We start from the raw sequence: 23,507 nt of genomic DNA, 5'->3' as shown, positions 1-23,507 counted from the left end.
TTTGAGTACACCCATAAAGCTTTTCTTAAGCTTTAATCCGAAAATTTTTTATACATTCTAAACATTGAAATTATAATTTGTAATTTTTATTTATATTAAAACTTAAACTTGATATCCAATGAACTATCTTTTTTATCCATGGTGTGTAATGAACACATTTTGAGCTCTACAATATTTTTCTAAAATTTAGTAGTATGCATGTTTTTCAAAAATATTTTTACAAATTTATTTATTATTCTTAAATAAATAAATTTATTATTCCCTATTCTTCTAAAGGTCTTCAATTAATTAATTCCTCTAAATTCTTATCTTCAGAAAATTTGGTGAGTTTTTGAAATTTGAACTTCTTTGGGTTTGCTAAGTCTTTGAATTTTTTTTGGGTTTGTCAAACTTTTTTCTAGTCCAAGTTTTTCAACTATGCTACTAAGTAAACTAGCAACTTAGTGACATATAAGTAATATGCCAGAATGCACTGTATTCTACCCAAACTAAAATCTACACCCAATTCAGAACAAATAGCCAAGATTTTTTTCTTCATTCTTCTTCATTATTCCAGAATTTGACCTTGGATGTTAAGGACCACATTTCCTTGATTCTATATTAATTGCCTCACCAATATCTTTCATCTGGAACCACCATCCCAGGACATTATGGGCAAATTCACTTGTCGATATATAATTCAAGAACTTGTAATAAAGTCCACCACTAACAAAGAATTTGGTTTACATTTATATGATTTCTTTCTTCATTTGGCTACAAACACTGCATTGGTAGCAACAATATTAACATGTCTTTACAATAATATCAACTGAAGTTGTTAAGACTTAAGAATATAACAGTGAATGCCCCTGGAGCAAGAGATTAGTCTACCCTATGTAAAGCTGAAAAATGTTATATATCTTGCAAACTTCAAGTTCATGGACAATCAGATAACTTCATAGACATCTAAACAAAAATATTAGGAGGACAACTCCTATACTAGATCACCACTAAACAAGATATCAGTTTTTTAACATCGCCACCAAACAAGACACCATTTTGATGTATGAGAGTACACTAATGCAAGAAATCTACTACATGATTATTTTTTACATTTACCTTATGTTGCTTTGAACTATACAACCCTACCCCCTCCAAATTCAAAAATAAGACCTCAGTTATACTCCATAACAAAACCTAAGCCATTGCAAAAATTAAAACCATCAACGGAACTGTAGAGTACAAGTTGGAGCAATCACCAAAAGGCAAGTGTTCAATTCTTGTGGGTTTAGGTCTCCAGTGATAAACCCAAGCGAATTGAAAATTGGATATAGTGAGAATTATACATTCTCTTCGTATTAAAATAAAAAAATGGAAGGGGTTTTCGCATACACTATAACAACATCTAAATCTGAGTTCCAAATACATAAGAGTGATAAATCATAAACCGATACAAATAGAAAAAGCTTATGACACAAGGAAACATCCTCTAACAAAAAGAGACTTTTTCATTCTAAACCGCGTGCATTTTCTCATACATTTAAAAAATATATATAATTACCATAAAAATATGAGGAGAAATATGGTGGCAAACTGGGGGAAACTAAAACATTGCACACAAGGAGTGAACACCAGCTTAGGAACAAAACCAATTATTTCTTTGCACGTCACTTGTTGGATTTGCCAACCGTGATAAAAACAGGGACGCCGATACAAGGCACCCTTTCTTGAGCTTGGGACTATGGTCATGCTTATGCTTGTCATAATACATCTGAAGTCACCTTTTCTTGAGCTTGGGACTATGGTCATGCTTATGCTTGTCATAATACATCTGCAGGTTGTGGTTGAGATTCTGCCTCCTGCACAGGGCTCTCTTTTGCGAATTCTTCTTCTTTTGTTTCTGTTTCTGTGACTCCCCACTTTGTAATTTTAGACCGTATATTACAACTAATAAAATTAGTGGACCGTATGTATCGACAGGCTATTTTTTCCACAAACCGTATATATGACACTTAAAATTATTAATAAGCCGTAAAATATTATAATAGGTAATATATATTATTTTACAATGTTTATTATAAATATATGAATTTATTTAGAATATTTTAAAATGGTAGATTTAAGATATAATTGTTTCTTATTTTATATTATTTTTAAAATATTTTTAATATGTTTTTTCTTATATAAATTTAGAAACTTTGTCAATTTATTTTTTAATATTTTTTAAAGATTGTCTTAAATATCAATTTAGAAACTTCTAACAATTGAAATGATAAGATATAATCATTTCTAATTTTTTTATATATTATAATAAAAAAATCTAAAATGGTTTCTATTTTTATAATAAACAAAATTTTTGGGTTGAATTTAGAAACTTACAAGTAAATTAATGATTTTCTTAGTGCATTACTAATTTATCTTTATTTTTTTAATTTTTACATTTTTTTGATGGAATTATTTCTTTTCACTTCAATTGAATTTTATTGGAACTTCAATTCTGTGAAGCTTAAAGAATTTATATTAAACTATTCACAAATTAAAAAAAAATTAACACTTAATATATTTTTTAAAACATAAAACGAAAGGCATTAAAATTACTAAACCGCCATGAAAAATTCATATGACAAGCAAGGGTGGCCGTCAAATTCTAGGCCTGACCTCTAACCCTCTAGCCCTCTATATTAGTCCACGAAAAAGGCCGAAAAGAAGCGAGTTTCTTACATTACTTACCGAATACCTGCACTGCCTCATACTATTATTGAATTCAATTAATTTTCATTGTTAATCTAATAATATTAATTTATTTATAAATCTAGAGGAAGGTGGTTGCTTCTTATTCTTATTAATTTTAATATTAAGAGTATAAAAATGTTTAAAATATATATTAATTTTAAAATATTTTACTTTAAAATCTTAAGAATTTTTGTGGTTTATTAAAGATTATATATTTTTTATAATATTATTGTATATATTATATTAATTCTCCTCGTAAAAACAATTGAAATGGGGAGGCCATCTTTATGGTAAGTTAAAGGGAATAAAAAGTTAATGTGGAAAACGGTTGGTAATGTTAATGTGGAAATCTTAGATGAGATCACTAACATATGTATTTCATAAGAATTCGTTAACTGTAATCTAGGAAGAAAGCTATTATTGCTAAATTGTATGTATATGGTATCTATGGAATAGAATCTAGTACATGGATAGAGCAAAAATGGAAGGGTGTGAATTTGGAGGTGATTTTATTGGTATGAGGTTTTTATATATATTCTTTTAATTAGAATTTGAGAAAGATAACGTGTTTAAGGGAGGGCCTTGGTTTATGTAGAAGGTGAATCTACAAGTCATAGTATGGTCTTTAATCTTTGACTCACACAAGAAACTAAAAACATGTGCTTATATAGAAATCTTGACATCAAATTACAATGTTGAGATTTCCAAATGATCATATCTATTAATAACTTCAAAATTGCAAAGTTTCAGGACAATCCTCATAATACCACAAAACCAATAAATCATTAAATCATGCCAACCCATGAAACAAACAAAACTCACATTCCTAACATGAATTAGGAAGAAAAAAGGAAAACTGATCATGATGAATATACTACAAAATGTTAGATAAAAATGAATTCGTTTATTGTATCTATTTTGGATTCTTTTTTATCTAACATTTATTTTTTCATTAGGAAATTATGTGTTTCATAAATCTAACTTGATCCCACCCCCACCAAGACGTACTGGCATGCTTGGTTGTGGATTCCTCCATCTAGTTCTAATTCTCTTTCTTCACCCCCATTTTAATAATTTATTTTAAAAAATTTATTTTAGTGTTTACTAAATAATAAATTATTCTCCTACTTTGTCCCAATTAATTAAAATTCTTTCATCATTGGAGATTTATATTGTTAAGCAATAACTTAAAGTAGTTACAATCCTAATGTAGATGGAGTGAAAGTCTTTTGGCTAATACAACTTAGCTAAATCAAAGTTTTTCTTCCTTTGCACATTATAGAAAAAATATTTAGAGACATTTTTATGAGTAGAGTTGAATCATGAAAATGGCTATTTCATTTGGCCTAGTCTATTTTGCATGGTTATGTTTGTTATTAATATCATTTTTCAAAGATTTTTAACTTTTTTAATACACTTGAAAAAAAATGTTGTTCATAAAAATAGATTTTAGCATTCTTTTGAGATGAGAAGAGAAGTCTCCAGTTATATTTTAGTGGTGTATTAAACTTATAGAAGATGATACAAAATTTTAAATTCATTTTACAAAATATGAAGTGTTTTATACCATGTAAAAACATAGCTTAAAAATAATCATTAATAAAGTGATCTTTTAATGGTGTGCCTATACATGATTATTTTTAACCACTAAGGATATTTATATATACATAATCTTAGTCATTCAACTAAAAAATAGAAAAATAAACAATTCATAATTCTTTAAAAGATTATCTTACAAGTGAATGTTATAAATTAAGTTAAATTATACAATATAATTTATAAATTGATTTATATTATACAATTTAGATTGAAGTGGAAACAATATTGCGAATAATAAAAATTAGACTTCAAGAAATCTGATTAATAATTTTAAAATAGATTCTTTTTACAATAGAAATATTTTAAACTATACTAGACACTAATAAAAAAAAATTCAAAGTCAAATTTCGTATGAAGTTCCAAAATTAAAATTAATTTAGGAGTAGAGTGAAATACGTGGCCACGTAACAGACGGGTATCCCAACACGGTTAAAGATTAATGCGAGTGGAGCGAAGTGGTGAGAGTGAGAACTAGGAAAGAAAGATTAGATGATAAAATTCACCGTCTTATGTCATTCACCGTTTGCGGCGGCACAACATGAAAAATTAGCAGCAGATATAAATGTGTATTAAATTAGATGGAACATTCCTTGCCTAGGTTATTTTAATCAAAAAAGCAGTTTGAGTTTATTTTGGGGATTGGGGAAGGAAGTTGTGGTAATGAGTTTAGTGTTTCAATATATTATATTTAGTTAATAATAATTTTCTATTTTAAGTAAACAAATTGAATTTCTTTTAGATTTAAAAGTAGTGTATATTATGGTGGATAATTTTGTATTTGTTTTTTATTTTTGTATTTTGGTCTTTAGACTTTTATGAACTATAAAGATGTGATTTATAGTTATCCATCATTTTTATGTATATACATAATAATATTTTATAAATGAAAATATTAAAAATTATTTATCAAAAAATATTATGTAGATGAATTCAAAATTTTAATTATTTTATATTAATTGAAGGATATTCTCTAATCATTATGTAACTTAATTTATTTATAATTAATATAAAGAATGTGATTAGTATAATTTATGTGATTAATTTGCAATTATAATCTTCTTTGGAATGAGATCTTTACATTTGTCCCTAGCAGAGAGGCTAGAAAGGAAGTTACCTTTAGAGGTGAATAACCTCTAGTAGCATTATTGGAAAGCATTTTTAATGTCCTCATTGTCTACCAACTCTCTAACTTCCTCCTAGATTCTCTCAATTCTTTCTTTGTATTCCTTTTGCCTCAACATGTTAAAGAAAAACTTGGAGCCTTTATCTCCTTGCTCTAGCCAATGAATTCTAGCCCTTACTTCGATTCTGGAGATCTTTTTATGCTGCCTACCTCTTAGCATGTCTCTAGTTTGGGATATGGAGTGAGATAGTTCCAAATTGGTAGGGTCAATTTGGTTATGAGCTTTTAGAACTGGAAGATTATCCACTAGGTCTCTTTCTAGCTTCCTACCATCTTTAGATTTCTTCTTTCCAACTGTTTGCTGAAGGACCTTCTAGCTCTTAACATTTTTGTTCCATTTATCAATCGTAGAGTGGGTGTGACATTCCCATTTGGTTATTTGCCTAATCATGTAAATAGCACTCCTAACACCTCAATCTTCCAGAAGGTTGGTGTTAAGGATAAAGTTTTCCTCCCTCTAAGGGTGAGGGATCGTTTTAAAATTCAATGCAATCTATGTTGAAATCAGATGATGATTTGAGAGGGTAAAATGGGGATACTTTTGCTATGATTCCATCTTCCCTTTGCTTGAAAGAGAAAAGATCTTTATTAGCATAAAACCTATCCAGCCTACAATAAATTATTGTCCTCCCTTGTTGGAAATTGCACCACATATACCATATTGACCCATAATAATTCTTCAATCCTTCAAGAGGATCAAATACTCCTATTTTATCCTTCAACCTAGCCCAGTAAAGTTTCTCCCCACACATCCACTCTAGGTTTAGGCCTCCTAGTTTATCCTCTAGGTGCTCAATCATGTCAAAGTCACCCCAACAATATAGGAAACATCTAGGAGGGTACACAACCATTTCCACAATTCCATTCTTTCTTTGTAATCATTGAAAGCATAAAGGGAACAAACACCAGTCTTAGTATCATGAAGATTAAGAATGGTCCACACCACCCTATTGCATTGGGAGGAACCACTATCTAAGAGATGCAGTTCAATTTCATGGGAAACCTTAGGCAATGATGTCCTTAGCAACTGTAAACCTGTCAAAACATTTAGGAAGGTGCTTCTTATTATCTTTTTTCTTAGGTAAGGGAGATTGTTTTCCTTTAGGTCTTCCCCTCTTTAGTTTAAACTTAGTAAAAAGAACATTTATGGCAGGTATAAAAATCTTATAATCTTCAATTTTAGATTCCATAACTTGATCATGACCTAGGATTTGCTCCTTTTTAGTGACCAAATTGCTAGACGTAGACCTAGTTTCTAGGTTTGATTCTTTAGTGATATCATCATAGAGGGTCATTCTATACTTGTCATATACGATTATGGCCAAGTCATGGGCCTGATTAGAGGCCATGTTTCTAATAAGCGAATCCACAACAATAATATCAAGGAAGGCATCATCATTGTCAAGTTTAGAGTTTTAGCTATGGTTGAATTTAGATGTCCTATCACAAAGTTGAGGGGAGAGAGTAGTCTAATTTGTTTAACAACCATAGTCTATTTCTCTATAAAAAAACATAATCTTATATGAAAAATAAGTATAATTTTTCCTTTATTTAATAAATCACAAAATATTTATTGATAATTTGATTACTTCTTCATTTCTACAATATTGTTAATGCTCCATTTATATAAAATTAGGAAACTAAGATTTTTTTGACAAAGTTATCAATTTTGACCAATAATATTTTTTAAATGAAAATAAATATTGAACTTTCAACTCTATAATACCACTAAATCAAATACTAAATTAATTAAAACCTTACTAGTGTTACAAAATATGAAGTGCAACAAAAGTATGAAAAACAGCATAACTATCCTCTCCCCTCTATCTCAAGATGACCAAACCATTATCAAATGGATTTGCATAATTTAATGTTTTCTAGTGCAATCTTTTCTTTCATATAATTGCATATTGCTATAATTAATATTTCAATGTAGGATACGAGAATCTCCATGTGGTAGATGTGAAACTTAGAAGGTAGTTTCTTGGGAAGATGATCATAGCCGTCTCACTCAGTTTAAAAAATAGTTATCAAATTTTCTCCAATCTATTCAACGAGACTAGAAACCTATCAATACGTATGGAGATGGAAGCTACCTCTCATCTTTTACTATTCAAAATATGAATGCATTGCCTTAGTTTAACATCAACAAGACTTAAAAAAAAATATTTTTGCAAAACAAAATTAAAGATGAATCAACTCAATTCAAGTTCCCAGAACTTTTATCAAAAAAGAGAATAACATTAAACTAGTCGTCCAAAATAGTGAGCCTACACTATACATGAATGAAAACAAACTAGGTCAGATTCTAATTGTTTGTTTATATATTGATGATTTGATCTTTACTGGAAGTTTATCTACTGATGAGTTTAAAATAGAAATGAAAAAGGAATTTGAGATGATAGATTTGGGATTAATAAGATATTTTCTTGGAATTGAAGTTATGCAAAATAATAAAGGGATTTTCATTTTTCACACAAAATATGCAAAGGATGTATTGAAGAAGTTTAGAATGATAAATTGCAAACCAGCATCTACTCCTATAGCAATAGGGACAAATCTTAGCAAAGAAGATAATGAGTACAAAATTGATTCAACCATATTTAGAAGACTTGTTGGAAGCTTGATTTATCTCACTGTAACTAGGCCAGATATTATGTATGGAGTCAGTTTGATATCTAGATTTATGAATACACCTAAGAATTCGCATTGGCAAGTTGGAAAGAAAATATTGAGGTATATCGCAGGGATAATAGACTATGGGATATTGTACTCCAAAACAAATAATTTTGAATTGACAGGATATACAAATAGTGATTTTGCAGGGAGCATTGATGATCAAAAGAGTACTTTAGGATATGAATTTCATCTTGGAACAAGAGTTGTTGCATGGGCATCAAAGAAACACCCTATAGTGACTATTTTATCTGCAAAAGCAGAATATGTAGCAGGAACATCAGTGGCATGTCAAGCAGTATGAATGTGAAGGATCTTGATGGACTTAAAGCATGATAAAAAAGAGTCAACAACAATATACTGTGATGATAAGTCAGCAATTGCACTATCAAAAAATCATGTCTTTCACAAAAGAAGCAAGCACATTGACATGAGGTACCACTCCATTTGAGAATTGGTTAATAATGGAGAAATCAACTTGAAGCATTGTAGATCTGAAGAACAATTGGCAGACATATTCACAAAGGCATTAGCACAAGAAAAATTTGAATATTTAAGAGAAAAGTTGAATATTAGTAGAAATTAGGGGGGAGTGTTAGAATAGTCTGGTAATTTCTACCAGTTACCACTATCAACTTACAATTAATGCTCAGTCTAGAAACATCGATAAAAAGACAAGTCTAAGCGATGATAGAAGAGTCCAGAAGGGATGACCAACGAAGAAGAATGAAAAATCTAGAAAGATCCTATGATAATAATTCTAGATCATTCTCTACAGACCTCTATAAATAGAGGCGATGTAACCCATTTCTGCAAGCAATAAAAATATATGTTTGGTTTATGTACAGCAGTACACTTGTGTAACATACATTCTATTTCATTAATGCCTCTGCCCACTTCATTGAGACACCTCATCTTGCGTCATGTGCATTTTTTATTCTCATTCCTTTATGCAGTACTTTACATAGTGGAGACTGCAATCATTGCTTTTCTTCTTTTTTAGGAGAAAACCTCCTCGCATCAGTGTGATTTAGGAAAGAATGTTGTCTCCTTCCTTCTTGTTCTTTACCCTGCTCACCCTTTTCCTCAACTTCATCTTCTTCATCTTGCTCTCCTCCATCCCCAGCCTCCCCTTGATTTCTATCATCTTCCTCCTTTGAGTATTCCTAGTTTTCAGAATATTGATATACATAATGGATTCACATGCCTAAGCATAATCTTGAACAAACTAAGAAGGAAAAATACCAAAACTAAAACAATGATGTCGTTGATATGTACATATAGTGACGACCAAACAAGGATGTAGCTTCTCCATCCAATTCATCAAAGGGAACAAAGGAGGTTGCAAGAAGTAATAAAGGAAGGTTTGATGGCAATTATTATAGTATAGCTAGTAGAACAACTCTTAGATGATCGTGGGCCTAAGAAGCTCAGTGAAACAAACAAAATCAGATATGTAGTCATTTTAGGAAGCTCTAGAAATAAAAACAAAATGATTTCAAATATACCACAGGAAATCCCAAAGTCATAGAACTTTAAAAGTATCAAGTGTATTAATGTAATGATATACACATCATCTCCCACCAAATTTAAAGTTGAGACAGATACAAGATAGAAGGAGTAGTCATCCTTGCTTCTCCCATAATATGTACTAGTGCTTCCTCAAGGATCCGTGCATGGTCAGACAAAAGTGACGGAATTCCAAGACAATGCATAGTGAACCTCTCTATTCCATGTCAAACTATAGGGCCAATGTGATCCTAGCAAGAAAATTACAAATATAGCATCCTTCAGAAATTTAGCTAGATTACAAGCCAACCAATTCAAAAGTTTTAAAAAACACTCATGTTATAGATGTGTAAACATCTATGAAAGCATTTTCTAACCTTACCAAGTCAGTACCCTCCTTCCCACAAAGTAGAAGTCTTGGTCTGTAAACAACCAGAATAGAAGAACCATTGGGAAATCCAAGTAACTTGGCAAGATTGCGAGAACTGTCATTCAACGAATCTTTTTTATAACCCTTGGCCACTACGTAGAAGATATTAGACATATAATCACTGATTATTTTTAGATGTCCTTGTAAGCATGGAGCTATTATTGGGGACAATAGCCTTGAGTGTACTATTGCACCTCTATGGGCAGCAAGAGTAATAGTAGATATAGCTTCCAAGAAATCATGCTTCTCTACTTTCATAGAATCAAAATCTATGACAAAGGTATCATCACTAGTGTATACTTGAGGATATTTCTCACAGAAAGCATTAATTGTAGCTTCTGTGCACAAAGATTTTAAATCAGCACCACAATACCCCACACAAGATGCTTCTAATTCCATTCTTAATTGCTCTCATAAAGGATTCTTCCACTTTCTTGTGTGGATCTTTAATATCTCATCTTGTGCTTTACAATCGGGTAGCTTCCAAGAAATCATGCTTCTCTACTTTCATAGAATCAAAATCTATGACAAAGGTATCATCACTAGTGTATACTTGAGGATATTTCTCACAGAAAGCATTAATTGCAGCTTCTGTGCACAAAGATTTTAAATCAACACCACAATACCCCACACAAGATGCTTCTAATTCCATTCTTAATTGCTCTCATAAAGGATTCTTCCACTTTCTTGTGTGGATCTTTAATATCTCATCTTGTGCTTTACAATCAGGTAAGGAAAATACAAATTCACGATCAAACCGACCAGGTCGGCGAAGAGCTCCATCAATATCATCAATCCTGTTTGTCACTGCAATAAGGACTACTTGACCTCTAGAGTCTACACCATCCATTAGAGAAAGAAGCGTACATACAATAGAATTACAATAGAATTGTGAATTTGTTCTTATTTACTAGACCTCACTGGGGCAAGACCATATATTTCATCAAATAATATTATGGATTGTTGGTTCCTTTGTGCTTCTTCAAAAAGTAATTTCAGCTGTCGCTCAGCTTCCCCAACCCACTTCTTGAGCACATCATCTCCCTTTCGCATCTAAAAGTTTACTTTATGTCCTACCTTGGAAGCGGCACATGATAAAGCCCTTGCAATCAACATTTTTCCAGTTCTTGGAGGACCACATAGTAAGACTCCCCTTGGAGGAGATATGTGATAATTTCCAAAGAAACTGGGATAGAGAAGAGGGAAAAAGTCATTTCTTTCAATGCATCAATGTTGTCAGAAAGCCCTCCAATATCATCAAAACTCATTGTTTCATGAACTTGCAAGGTTTGAATGTTAGCTCCACCTTTTGAACTAGGCCTAGTAGGTTGTGCATGTACACCTCCATAACCAAACGTATCACCTTGGTTTCCCATCCAGATGCTACAACATCCAAACCCCGAGCAGTTGCGTTATGCATGTCAATTCCCCCACAAACCCATTGCTGGCCAAATTTTCTATTTGCAACATGCATCAATGATAATGAACCAATAGGACCCTAATCCATCTCATCCACAAGAAGAGAATCATCTGACTCATCAATTCTTATAATATTATGCAACAGAGTATTGGGCAAAAGAAGTTTTATCTTCATTAAAAAAAACAATGGAGATATCCTCTGGACGTATGTGACTACTAGTATAAGCAACTTCAGCATACAAATTTAATCATGAAAGATGCCTACATATTTTTCTGATTTGAAGGACAAACTATTTTATGCACCTGAGAAAAGAAATCAAAATAATATAGAGGCTTACGTATTGTAATAAACAAGTTACTTCCAAATAGATTATTAAAATAATACCTTATCATATTTTATAAATGGAAACATGTATATAACTTGCAAAGATCATTAAACATTATTGTAGCATATATATTCCTATAATTCTATCATATTCATAGATTTATCTTTGATCTAAATGTTGCTATAACAAAATAATTTTATGCTCTTACTTGTTTCTAACCTTGATTTTTTTTTTCATATCTTCTTGATCATTTGATATTTGATCTTTCCTACATTGTTGTTGAATGATCAAGTTTAGTCAAAACAAATTTATAGATTTTTAACATTGAAATTATGATGCAGCACTTACAAACAAAAGGCAAGCCATCAATGGGGAATTCGTTGCAACTCTACCATCCCTTTTGAGTACACCCACAAAGCTTTTCTTAAGCTTTAACCAGAATAAAGTTTATACATTCTAAACATTGAAATTATAATTTGTAATTTTTATTTATATTGAAATTTAAACTAGTATGCATTTTTTTCAATAATATTTTTACAAATTTATTTATTCTTCTTAAAAAAAATAAATTGATTATTACCTATTCTTCTAAAGGTCTTCAATTAATTAATTACTCTAAATTCTTTGGGTCAAGTCTTTGAAGTTTTTGAAATTTGAACTTGTTTGGGTCTACTAAGTCTTTGAAGTTTTTTTGGGTTTGTCAAAACTTTTTTCTAGTCCAAGTTTTTCAACTTTGCTACTAAGTAAACGAACAGGTTAGTGATATATAAGTAATAGGCTAAAATGTAATGGATTCTAACCAAACTAAAATCTACACCCAATTTTGAACAAATAGCCAAGATCTTTTTCTTCATTCTTCTTCATTATTCTAGACTTTTACCTTGGATGTTAAGGAGTACAATCCCTTGATTCTATAAGAATTGCCTCACCAATATCTTTCATCTAGAACCACCATCCGGCAAAATCACCTGTAGATATATAATCCAAGAAATTGTAATAATGTCCACCACTAACAAAGAATTTGATTTACATATATATGATTTCTTTCTTCAATTGGCTACAAACACTGCATTGGTAGCAACAATATTGACATGTCTTTACAATAGGTGTTAATTAACTATGATATCAACTGAATTTGTTAAGACAAGAATATAACAGTGAATGCCCCTGGAGTAGGGGATTATTCTACCCTATGTAATGCTGAAAAAATGTTATATATCATGTAAAATTCAACGAGACTAGAAACCTATCAATACGTATGGAGATGGAAGCTACCTCTCATCTTTTACCTATTCAAAATATGAATGCATGAAATATTTTCGCAAAACAAAATTAAAGATGAATCAAGTCAATTCAAGTTCCCAAAATTTTCATCAAAAAAGAGAATAACATTAAAGTAGTCATCCAAAATCTAACGAATTGAACTAATTATAAAATAGACAAACTGAATATATGACTGCAAAATAACCTTATACTAAAAAAACCCATTGGAGAATAAAATCTAATTACCAGAATCAAAGAAAGTACCAACCACAGAAAAAGGAGGTGTGATTCGAGAGGTTTTCACAAACAAGCTAATCCTCTGCCAGGAAATTGCACATATATACATTGGCATTGGCTACCTTTCCAAACTAAAACAACAAGGCCAACAATTTCTCTACAAAAAAATGATTTCTGGAAGGGAGATAATATCAGATTTATGAATTCGAATGAGATCTTGAACAGTCTTTTGAAAGAACGGTCATTTTTCAAGCAGAGAAAAATGGATGCAGATATATGTTGTGCTTCAAAAACACTGGCGAATCAAAAGGAAAAAAATCTTGAGCTGAACCTAAAGGACACGCTCTGGACATGCTCTGAATCAAAACTTGGCTAGACAAGAGTAAGAACTTGCAAGAAAAAAGTAAGAAAATAAACGGAGAAGATAAAGAACATGGTAATAAGGAATGATGCATGAAATCATGGAAAAACTCTACTGCCGAGTTGTCTACTCAGATATTGTATCACAATATTTATGTAATATGAGCTGTGTATGAAATGAAAGTGCTACCGTGCCGGGAGCTTTTTCAACTTTTTTTTCATAAAATTTAAAAATATCCAAGTAAATTTAATCTCATTTAGCAAAGATTTTCTCTTTCCAGCAGAAATTTCATCAATCAAAAGTATTGGTAGCAGTAATTTTCAAAAATCTACAATCACACAGAGAATATGAATCGAGTAGAAAAGCAGAACCACCATAATCCTTTGAAAGCTTTTAAAAATAATTATAATACTGTGTTAATTGCAGCGGAAACAATTATAATTTTCGTTTGATAGCAAACAGCTCTAAGTATTAAATCACACTTTCTAGATTACCCTTCATAACTTCAATCATTAAAGCTATGAGATTTCTACAATCTATTTTGTATCTATTTTGTATTCTAATGGAAAAAAAAAATACACACAATACAATAGAAACAGATAAGAGAATAGTATATGTAGTAGGCTTAGCTATTCTGCAGAAAGTTGTGAAGGAAATGGATTGTTCCAAAATGTACAGGAATCGGACATATCGGCTCCTCCAAAATAGTGGGAAAAAGTCTTATGGAGGATATTTATCAAATGGAAAAATATCTTGAGATTCGATTGTCAAAGTGCTGCTAAATCAAACGCTAAGATCGAATCGGAAAGAAAACGATTGAAGAGGTAACGATTACAAGATTGATAATGACCAAATGTAAGACGAAGATGATTTCGTCTCTCTTATCTGCCTTTTCTTTTACCACAATGCGAGTAGAACCTCTTGGAACACTTTCAGATGACCCAGATTTCGTTTCAATTGTCCTTGTCGTCTCAGCAGTAGCCTTTGTCAGAGGGTCCAGAGATATCAATCCTGCGACAACAAATGTAAAATAAATTTCTATACAAAAATTATTTGAGACGTTTATGATTGCATTTCTTAATCACACATTTTCTAGTCTCTTAGCTTTGATGGAAATGCCTAGTGGTTGAATTTTTACTCTCTATATATCGAGAACATCCTAAATTGCAGCAATTTAAGTGAAGTATGAAAGAAAATGCAGGGAAAGAAAAGTAGAGCAATATTAAACATATGGAAGGAACAACACAAAATTCTCCTGCGGCAGATGGATTAAGTTATCTTCTATTTAGTTCAGAGATGAGGTGTTCGATACATGCAAATTATAAAGTGAAGAAATAAAAAGATAGGGCGGCATACTGTCTTTGTCTCCCTCAGCGGCAATGCTAGTTCCAGCAGCCATGAGCATCGCCATTCCCACCATTACGACAAAGAAATAGGCATATTTTCTCTCTAATGCCATTTTCGTTAGGAAAAGCTCTGAAATGCTATCAACTTGTATAATGACAAATTCATACAGCTTTTTTGAGAGTTTAGTAGATTTCTCGTGAAGCTCTTATAGAGAATTTCTCCACGCCCCTTGCGATTAAACCCTAATGTGGATTGAGTGTGAAATAAAACAATTGCAGCTGCGCGCATGGAGATTAGCGAGGTAGTTGGGAGAAGAGTTCTAGCAGGACATTAATAGTGGGTGCATTGAACGATGCAAATAATTGAAGGCGAGAAGAACAAATACAGTTTTTGTTGAATTGGTTGAACAAAGAAGGGACAAGACAGTTGTTATGGACGTGAGTGAAATAGGACAGCTATAGGATGATTGTACCTGCGATAATGATATGAGATTCCACAATAAAGTAGTGGAAAATCGACAATGCGGACCACAACGCTGATTGTACCTTTCCCATTACTTCTCAACTTTCAAGGAGTCAAGGATAAAGTTAGTATCTGTTGAATCAGTTGTAGAGGCTGTTGTTATGGTAAATTATGTGCATTAAGTAGCGATGAATCAAAGTTATAAAGATGAACAATTTAAGACAATATCGTAAAACTAAAAGTTACAAGTCATTAGATAGATAGAACACTAGCTAACATTAGCAAACAAGATATAATTGTACGTGAAATATAATAATATTATTTTTTTTTTTAATTTATCTTAAAGTAATAATAATAATAACAATATAATTGGAGCATTCTACTTTTATGAATGTTTTTTCATGTCTCATTAAGGTTTGAATATGATGATGATGTCTAATATTGGATCGTTTGAATGAGTCAACTAACTTTTTCTCATCACTTTTCAACTTTCAAGGAGTTAAAAGACTTATAGATAAATTGGTATTTGTTGAGTCTAATGGGAAGGGCAACTATCTCTACTCAAAGATAAGAGGGGATATTTTTTACTATCTTTGATTATTTTACAAAGATTGTTTAATTGGTCTACTTAGGTTTTGAATGAAGTGAATTTGCATAGAAAATGGTAAGAATTCATTTTATTTTGGAGTGAGAAAATTTACATTAATGAAATTTAACTACATCAAATTACTATATTGAGATATTTAAATAACTATATCTATTAATAAGTTTAAAATAAAAAATATTCAAAAAATATTCTTACAATACCATCAACCTTATAAATAATACAAGAGAAAATACAAATAAGATAAAAGTATTTGGCGATAGCTAAATATTAAAGAGAAGAGTAGGATTTACGAAAGAAAATGTAGTTAAAAAAAACTTAGAGCTAATAAAAACTTGTGTGAGGCACAACACAAAATTATCCGACCACAAATAGATTATGCTACTTTCTATTCTGCTTAAAAGTTTAGTCTTAAAAAATTTATAAAACATAAGTGAAAAACAAAAAGCACAGCAGCATACTGTTTGTGTCTCCCGCAATGACAACTCTAGTTCTATCCGCAGAGCGTCGCCATTCTAATCATTATAGCAAAGAAATATTCTCTCTCAAATGGCATTATTGTTTAAAAAGGCTCTGAAATGCTTTCATATTATGATGAATGGATTCAATTTCAGAGAGAGAGAGAATTATTGACTCTTGCAATAAAACCCTAACATTTTAGATCTTAAGATTTCCCAAGAAGAATGTTGAATTGTTGAATCATGAATTGTTGAATCACGACTGAAACCGGGGAAAACAGATCATAAAATTTACAGTGGAAAATTGACTTCTGAGTCACAATTAGTGGCATGAATATGCATGAAATTATTGGGTCAAACGCGGCTTATTTAAATTTACTTGTAAACATCTCAAAAATTTACATAAAACAAAAACAAAATACAATAAATAAGTAAACGAACTAACTAAAGTTTTTTATGAGTTTGATGAGACAGGGCAGACAATAAAATTAGCAGAACAATATGTTTAAAAAATCTCAGCAGCGATTCATACTAGAGCTTTCTTTTCTGCCCTCTTTCCCAGTAGCGTTTCATTTCTTCTATTCTTTTAAACCCTTATTTTTTTAATAATTGCAATATCATTATCGTTGTCCTCGTCCACAGTCAAGACTAATTTTTGATAGTCTTCATGTCTGCTAACTTCCACATTTTCTTCTCGCTGATAACGTCAGCAATATTATTGGCTATTTTGGTTTGTAATTTCGCCGATGGTGCAACAGATTGAAGGGCCATATGAGCAAAAACCAATTTTATGTGTTTTTCTTGTTTAGTATGACGAGGTCTATTAGTTAGACCACGTTCAAATTGTTGCATAGTAATTAATTGTTGACTTAATGAATAGTGAAAAAATAATTGTTGTAGCTTTAAAGATGTCACTGTTCATCATGAGTATTCTTATGTGCATGTTCAAATGAATATTAAAAAAAAATAAAAATTGAAAGAAAAATGAAAGTCCAAATCATTGCCATCTTCAACTAAATCATATTTTAAAGTATTTTAAAAAAAAAAACTTATGAAAAAGATTTGGAAAAATAAATCATATAGAACAAAAGTGGAGATGAGGTAGACAAACACACTATTAATGTGACATCATGATAAATAAGAATTAAAATGTATTTATATTAGGATAGACCAAAACAAGGTTAAGATTGTATATAAACATTTAAAATTATAACTCCCTATATCTATTTATTATTCATTGTTTGAAAAGGTAAGGGATTTTGGTTTCATTAATTATAATAATCATAATAAAAGAATTCAAATAAATAGTGTATGTTGTGGATAATTGTTATGTAAATGAGAAAGGATTTGAAGTGCTGACATTTATTTTCTCTGCATCTAACAACAAACTCATTTACATAGATAATTATACCATTTAATACTATATGTTATATTTACTTAAAAGTAAAATGTTTTAACCCATTATAAGTCAATAATGCTTACTATAAATACATGCATGATAGACATACATGCATATTTAATGATAATAAATGTAAGAGCTAGTCTTAAAACATACCAGTATAATTGATTATACTTAGAAAGAAGAATGATCAAATACCATTTACATAGATCATTAAAAAAAGCTTAAAAAATTAAATGGAGAAAATAACACATTATTTTTATATAAATAAAAATTAAAATCAAATTCATCCCACTAAAATTTCTAACCCCACAAAACTCAGTCAATTTCCCTTTCCAAAGTATAAGAAAATGAAAGATAGCTTGAAGTAAAACTTATCAAGTTGAACCGTCTGGGATAAATTTAGCAAACATTGACTTCAAGTCAAAGCCGATTTCTGGCTTCCTTGCCTTAAATGCATTTCAAAATCAGGGAACAAGAATTTATAGCAGACCTTGGCATTTTGCATAAAATTGAAGAAATGGATTGTTTCAAAATAGGGAAAAAAAAAAGATGATATCCCAGAGTGCTTCTAAATCGAACGCCAAGTTACTATAACTTTGATGCAGAGAATAAGCAGAGAATAGCCAGAGAAGTGAGAAAGAGTAAAAAGAACAAGAAGAAGATCGCGTCTCTCAAAGCCGCCTGCTCAGTTATCGGCATCTCAGCTAATACAGTTTCAACACTATCCGACGGCCGTGATTTCCTTTCTGTTATTCTTGCCGAGTGGACATGAAATGGCGCCTGAGTAGTAGCTTGTGTCATAGAGAGCAGTGATTTCGATCCTGCGACCACAGAAATTAAAATTTCCATATAAAAGAATATTTGAGGTCTATATTGAACAAATATTATTGGTGCAATTCCTTATCTTTCAGTTTCCATTCACTAGCTCTTATGATACCTGGTGGTTGCACTCTTGCAAAAGAATTTCAGGAAAAAGAAACAGATATTGACTAGGGTTAAATATTAAAGAAAAGAGCGGGCAAGACCTAAACCCCAAACACATTTTCTTGTTTTTTTTTCACATATATTGAGAGCATCGTAATTTTCAGCATTTTAAGGAAAGCACGAAAGAAACTACAGGGAAAGAAGAGTTGAACAATATAAAACTTGTGGTTGGTGCAACACAAAATTTTCCTTCGGCAAATAGATTATGTGTTCGAAACTTGCAAAATATCAAGTGAAGAAATAAAAAATATTACGGCATACCTTCTGTGTCTTCTGCAGTAGCCATGCCAGTTCCAGCAAACATGATGATCGCCATTCCCATCATTACTGCAAAGAACCACTCATATTCTATCTTAAATGCCATTTTCGAAAGGAAAAGCTGTCAAATGCAGGCAACTTCTGACGAATGGATACTGTTTTCAGAGAGAATGTAGTAGATTTTACAGAAAGCCTTTTAAGGGAATTTCTGCCTGTCCCTTGCGATAAAACCCTAATATTTTATATCTTTTAGGATATTGCTGTCTTGCTTCGGATATAGTTTCCTTATACAGTTCTAAAAAATAATATTATTTTGGGAGAAGAATGTTGAAACGTTGAATAGTGAGTGAAATAAGATAGATAAGATGAATGCAGATGCGCGCGTGGAATGATGAATGCAGATGCGAAAGTAATGGAAAATTAGGAATGATGAATAAGACGCAGACCATGACATAGTAGCAGGCGCATTGAACGATGCAACCAACTAAAGTGCAGAAGAATAAAATTTGTTTTAGTTGAACAATGAAAGGAGTAAGACAGTTAAGAACTCAAAGAACCACATTGGGCGCTCTGAACGAGGCAACCAAGAACTTCCCATCAATACTCCTCGTACATGGAGTTTAAAAGAATAAATCTAGTTTTACAGTTGAATTGGTTGGGGAGGGATAAAACAATTGGAATGGGGAGGCCATCTTTATGGTAAGTTAAAAAGGGATAAAAAGTTAAAACGTGGAAATCGGTTGGTAATCTTAATGTGGAAGTCTTAGATGAGATCGCTAACATATGCATTTCAGAAGAATTCCTGGACTCTAGCTATTATTGCTAAATTCATAGGTATATGGCTATCTATGGAAAGGATTAGGATATGGATAGAGTAAACATGGAAGAGCCTTAATTTGGAGTTAGATTTTTTTTTTTGTGTTAGTTTTTTTATGGATAGTATTTTAGTTAGAATTTGAGAGATAATGTGTTTAAGGGTGGGTCTTGATATATGAAAATTCAAATTTATATAATTTTGTTTAGTTCTTAAGTTTGGATTCTCATTAAGAATTTTTGAAAATCTTCATATCAAATTAGAATGTTATTATCTTCAAATAATCATATTTATTAATAAAGTTAGAATTTGAAAGATTTAAAGAGAATTCTCATAATACCATCAACTCTAGAAATCATGTCAATTAAAGAACTAAACCAAACTCACATTCTTAGCATTAATAGGAATAAGAAATTTAATTTAATTATGATAAACCAGCTATTGAAGATCCTTCTATTTATTGAAAGGCAAAGACCACAAAAATGATATGAATTCAAAATGAGACATTGATCTTTATGAACTCAAGTAAGATAAACCTCAAATAATAGATCATCCAATATAAATGAAATTATTGAGATAAATATCATTCACATACAAAATATATCATAACAATATAAAATGTGTTAATTCAGTGGAATTTACCTATATATCACTAAAGATAAACTGTAAGAGGTGAAGATGAGGGTTACATTCACACCAAAATGAATCCAACAAGAGAAGTCTTCTACATCCTTTCTAATACAATTTATATTAAATTAAGTGACTTTTAAATATTAATCCTACTATGCAAACATATGAAGATAAACACATTTTGTTTACTCATCAAAATATCACAATCCTTTGACTTCCACATTTTGGCATGGCCTAAAATTGAAGATGTTTTATCTTTTTATAAGCATTCTAATGAATCGTTGATTCTCAATATCTTAAATCAATATTTTCTACATGTAGGAATTCAAATTGAACATGATTGCTTATGGCACAGTACATAATCCAAATACATGTTTTTAAAGATTGCACTAATTTGAATATTAATGCACATAGCAGGCAGTAGAAATCTTTTGTCTTCTCCACAAAACATTTTTTTGGTTTGTTCAAAATGGTTTTATGTTATTCACAAACCCTCTCTTCAAATTTGGTTAAAAGGGCTTCGGCCCTAGCTCACCCGGTCGTGGATCGCAACTTAAGGCGTGGGTATGTTCCCCATGGTCTTGAGTTCGAGTCCCCGGCTGTGTTAACTCTCTGTGTGTGTTTCTACCTTGTGAGTGGGTCGTACACACTGGGGGATTAGTCTTGCTTCGGCAAGGACACCTCCAGATTCCACGATAGTGAATATAAAAAAAATTTTGGTTAAAAGAAAAATGATTGTGAATTTGACATGGTTAGAAATAGTGTATAATTTAAATTAGGATTGAGATTTTAAATCAATTGATTTTTTTAAAATATGAAAAGGTTCCATGTATATCTAGATTTTATTTTTTAATTTATTTTAATATTAATTGTTGATTCATTTAATGTGGTTAATACTTATCAAACTTAATGAAAAAAAAAGAGTTTAGTTTAATTCAAAAATTTTAGAATATAAAATGATTTGCATGTAGAAAGGTTGCATTTATATCAAGATTTTAACTTTTACTTTGTTTTAAGACTAATTGTAGATTCATTTTAACATTAACACAACTCAAATTTAATGATTCATTTTAAAACCCTTAGGGTTTAAAATCAATGAAGGGTTAAAATTAATATGCCCTAATGTTAATTGATGACATCAAGAGTTAATAATTTTAGTTTTAGTTAGAGATTATTTTAATAACTTTAGTTAGAGTTAAGCATTTAAATTAATTTAATTATAAGCAATTAAAATTCAACTTACTTTATCTTTTGACAATTATTTACAATTTAAAGACTCAAGCAAAACTACATTACATAAATGATTCACGCAAAACTACTTAAAGGAAGAAAAATGGTTTCAATTAGTGTAAACAAAATTGGACCATATCTCTAAACCTAATTAAATATTAAATCAAAGTTAACCCTAATTCCAACCCTAAACCAAATTGAAATTCTAATCCTAAAACTTGATTTGATTGAACCTTGATTGTAAATCTAATTGAACTCTAACTATGATAACAAACCAAATTTAAAATTAAAACAAATTAAACCCTAATTTTTTATCTAGTTGAACATTGTATTTAATAAGACTCTAACCTTATACCCAATTAAACAAAATACCATTTATAATAATAAATCATTAGATTTATAAAAGAAAAAAATTATTAAAAAAATTGAAATCAAATTCATTTAATTATATAAATATAACAAAATAATAAAATTAACAAATTATTCACATTTTAATAAATAATTCTTAATTATATAAAATAATAAAAATTCGATATAATAATTTATTTTAATTTATATCTCTATCATATATATGTGTGCGCTTAAATACCTTTAGGTAAAGCTGACTAATGATATCCCAAACATTAAATTGGCGGGACGTGTAAATTTCACCATTTTCACAGAGCACAAACAAAGTCGATTTAATTAAAGGACAAAACTTCTAAACACACAAAACCCAGTCAATTACCCTTGAAAATTTTTAATTTTAAAATATATTAAAATGAAAGTTTGCTCCTAGTAAAACTTCATATGTGAATTGTCTCAGCTAAATTTTTCGAATATTGACTTACAATCAAAGTCAGGTTTTTTTTTTGTTTCTTTGCCTTATAATATTAGATTGTAAAATAGAGAGTATCAGAGTTTAAACACAAAATTTTAATGGAAGAGGGAAGGAATTTGATATTTACAAATGATAAAAATATAAAGATAATGATACAAATTTTTAAAATCAATTTACAAAATATGAATTCTCTTATTTCAAATAAAAGCATAGCTTAAAAATAATCATTAATAAAGTGATCTTTACATTTTAAAAAAAAAATTAAAAAAAATTTAATTCTTTAAATGATACATGATATTTAATCAAAATTAAATTATACAAATAAAAAATAGATTTGAAATAAAATTTTATGAACTCGCTTTTAACTTCATAAACTACGAGAGGTGTTGGGAAACAGGTGGTTGCCTCTTCAAAACGCCCAATATTAACGTTGTGGCCGGCATTTTATTCATGGGCGCTGCTGCAGTCATCTTACACTTAAAATTGCAAACAAAATATTTGCAAATAGAATCGCAATGCTTCTTTGTGCCAGAATATATCCATATCGAATCGTAATGATGCTCGAATATTTCCAAATCAAATGGCAATGCTTCTTGTGCCACAATATTTCCAAATCAAATCGCAATGCTTCTGGTGCCTCAATATTTGCAAACCGATTTGCAATGAACAAAAGCAAATCATCCATGATCCGAATTGGCAAGAATTCAGAACCGTTTTTCATGATGTAGTGATGAATTTGCCCTTATCAGGCATTACAAATGGTCCCACCATCTTCGCAGTGAC

The 23,507-nt window shown here is 30.6% G+C and overlaps 2 protein-coding genes and 1 pseudogene across 3 annotated transcripts; all 3 read right to left on the bottom strand.

The window, feature by feature from the left end:
* Positions 1-9,420: 9,420 nt before the first annotated feature.
* The window catches only part of LOC131870093 (ATPase family AAA domain-containing protein At1g05910-like), a 38,167-nt pseudogene continuing 24,080 nt past the window's right edge, over positions 9,421-23,507 (bottom strand).
* Positions 14,303-15,633, bottom strand: LOC131870099 (uncharacterized). The gene is made up of 2 exons (XM_059215801.1): positions 15,072-15,633; positions 14,303-14,726 (listed from the first exon to the last, which is right to left on the bottom strand). The coding sequence occupies exons 1-2, from the start codon at positions 15,172-15,174 to the stop codon at positions 14,506-14,508; spliced, it is 324 nt and encodes a 107-aa protein (XP_059071784.1). The 5' UTR covers positions 15,175-15,633; the 3' UTR covers positions 14,303-14,505.
* Positions 18,348-23,335, bottom strand: LOC131870098 (uncharacterized). 2 transcript variants are annotated; one of them, XM_059215800.1, is made up of 3 exons: positions 23,130-23,335; positions 19,234-19,299; positions 18,348-18,809 (listed from the first exon to the last, which is right to left on the bottom strand). In XM_059215800.1, the coding sequence occupies exons 1-3, from the start codon at positions 23,192-23,194 to the stop codon at positions 18,710-18,712; spliced, it is 231 nt and encodes a 76-aa protein (XP_059071783.1). In that variant the 5' UTR covers positions 23,195-23,335; the 3' UTR covers positions 18,348-18,709. The 2 variants fall into 2 exon arrangements, with proteins under 2 accessions (XP_059071783.1, XP_059071782.1); XM_059215799.1 differs by lacking the exon at positions 23,130-23,335 and having other exon boundaries at positions 19,234-19,888.

The sequence above is a fragment of the Cryptomeria japonica genome, unplaced genomic scaffold (assembly GCF_030272615.1).
Source record: "Cryptomeria japonica unplaced genomic scaffold, Sugi_1.0 HiC_scaffold_287, whole genome shotgun sequence".
In the NCBI taxonomy this organism is placed as follows: domain Eukaryota; kingdom Viridiplantae; phylum Streptophyta; class Pinopsida; order Cupressales; family Cupressaceae; genus Cryptomeria; species Cryptomeria japonica.
The sequence above is the reverse complement of the archived record's forward strand: the minus strand, read 5'-3'. Positions and strand labels throughout refer to the sequence as shown.

Bases quoted from the DNA above. Each gene is read 5' to 3' on its own strand.
- LOC131870099 (XM_059215801.1), bottom strand. From the start codon at position 15,174: ATGGCATTAGAGAGAAAATATGCCTATTTCTTTGTCGTAATGGTGGGA. The intron at 14,727-15,071 runs GTATGCCGCCCT...TTGTTGTCGCAG, and splicing joins CGCTGAGGGAGACAAAGACA to GATTGATATCTCTGGACCCT.
- LOC131870098 (XM_059215799.1), bottom strand. From the start codon at position 19,336: ATGGCATTTAAGATAGAATATGAGTGGTTCTTTGCAGTAATGATGGGA. The intron at 18,810-19,233 runs GTATGCCGTAAT...CTGTGGTCGCAG, and splicing joins TACTGCAGAAGACACAGAAG to GATCGAAATCACTGCTCTCT.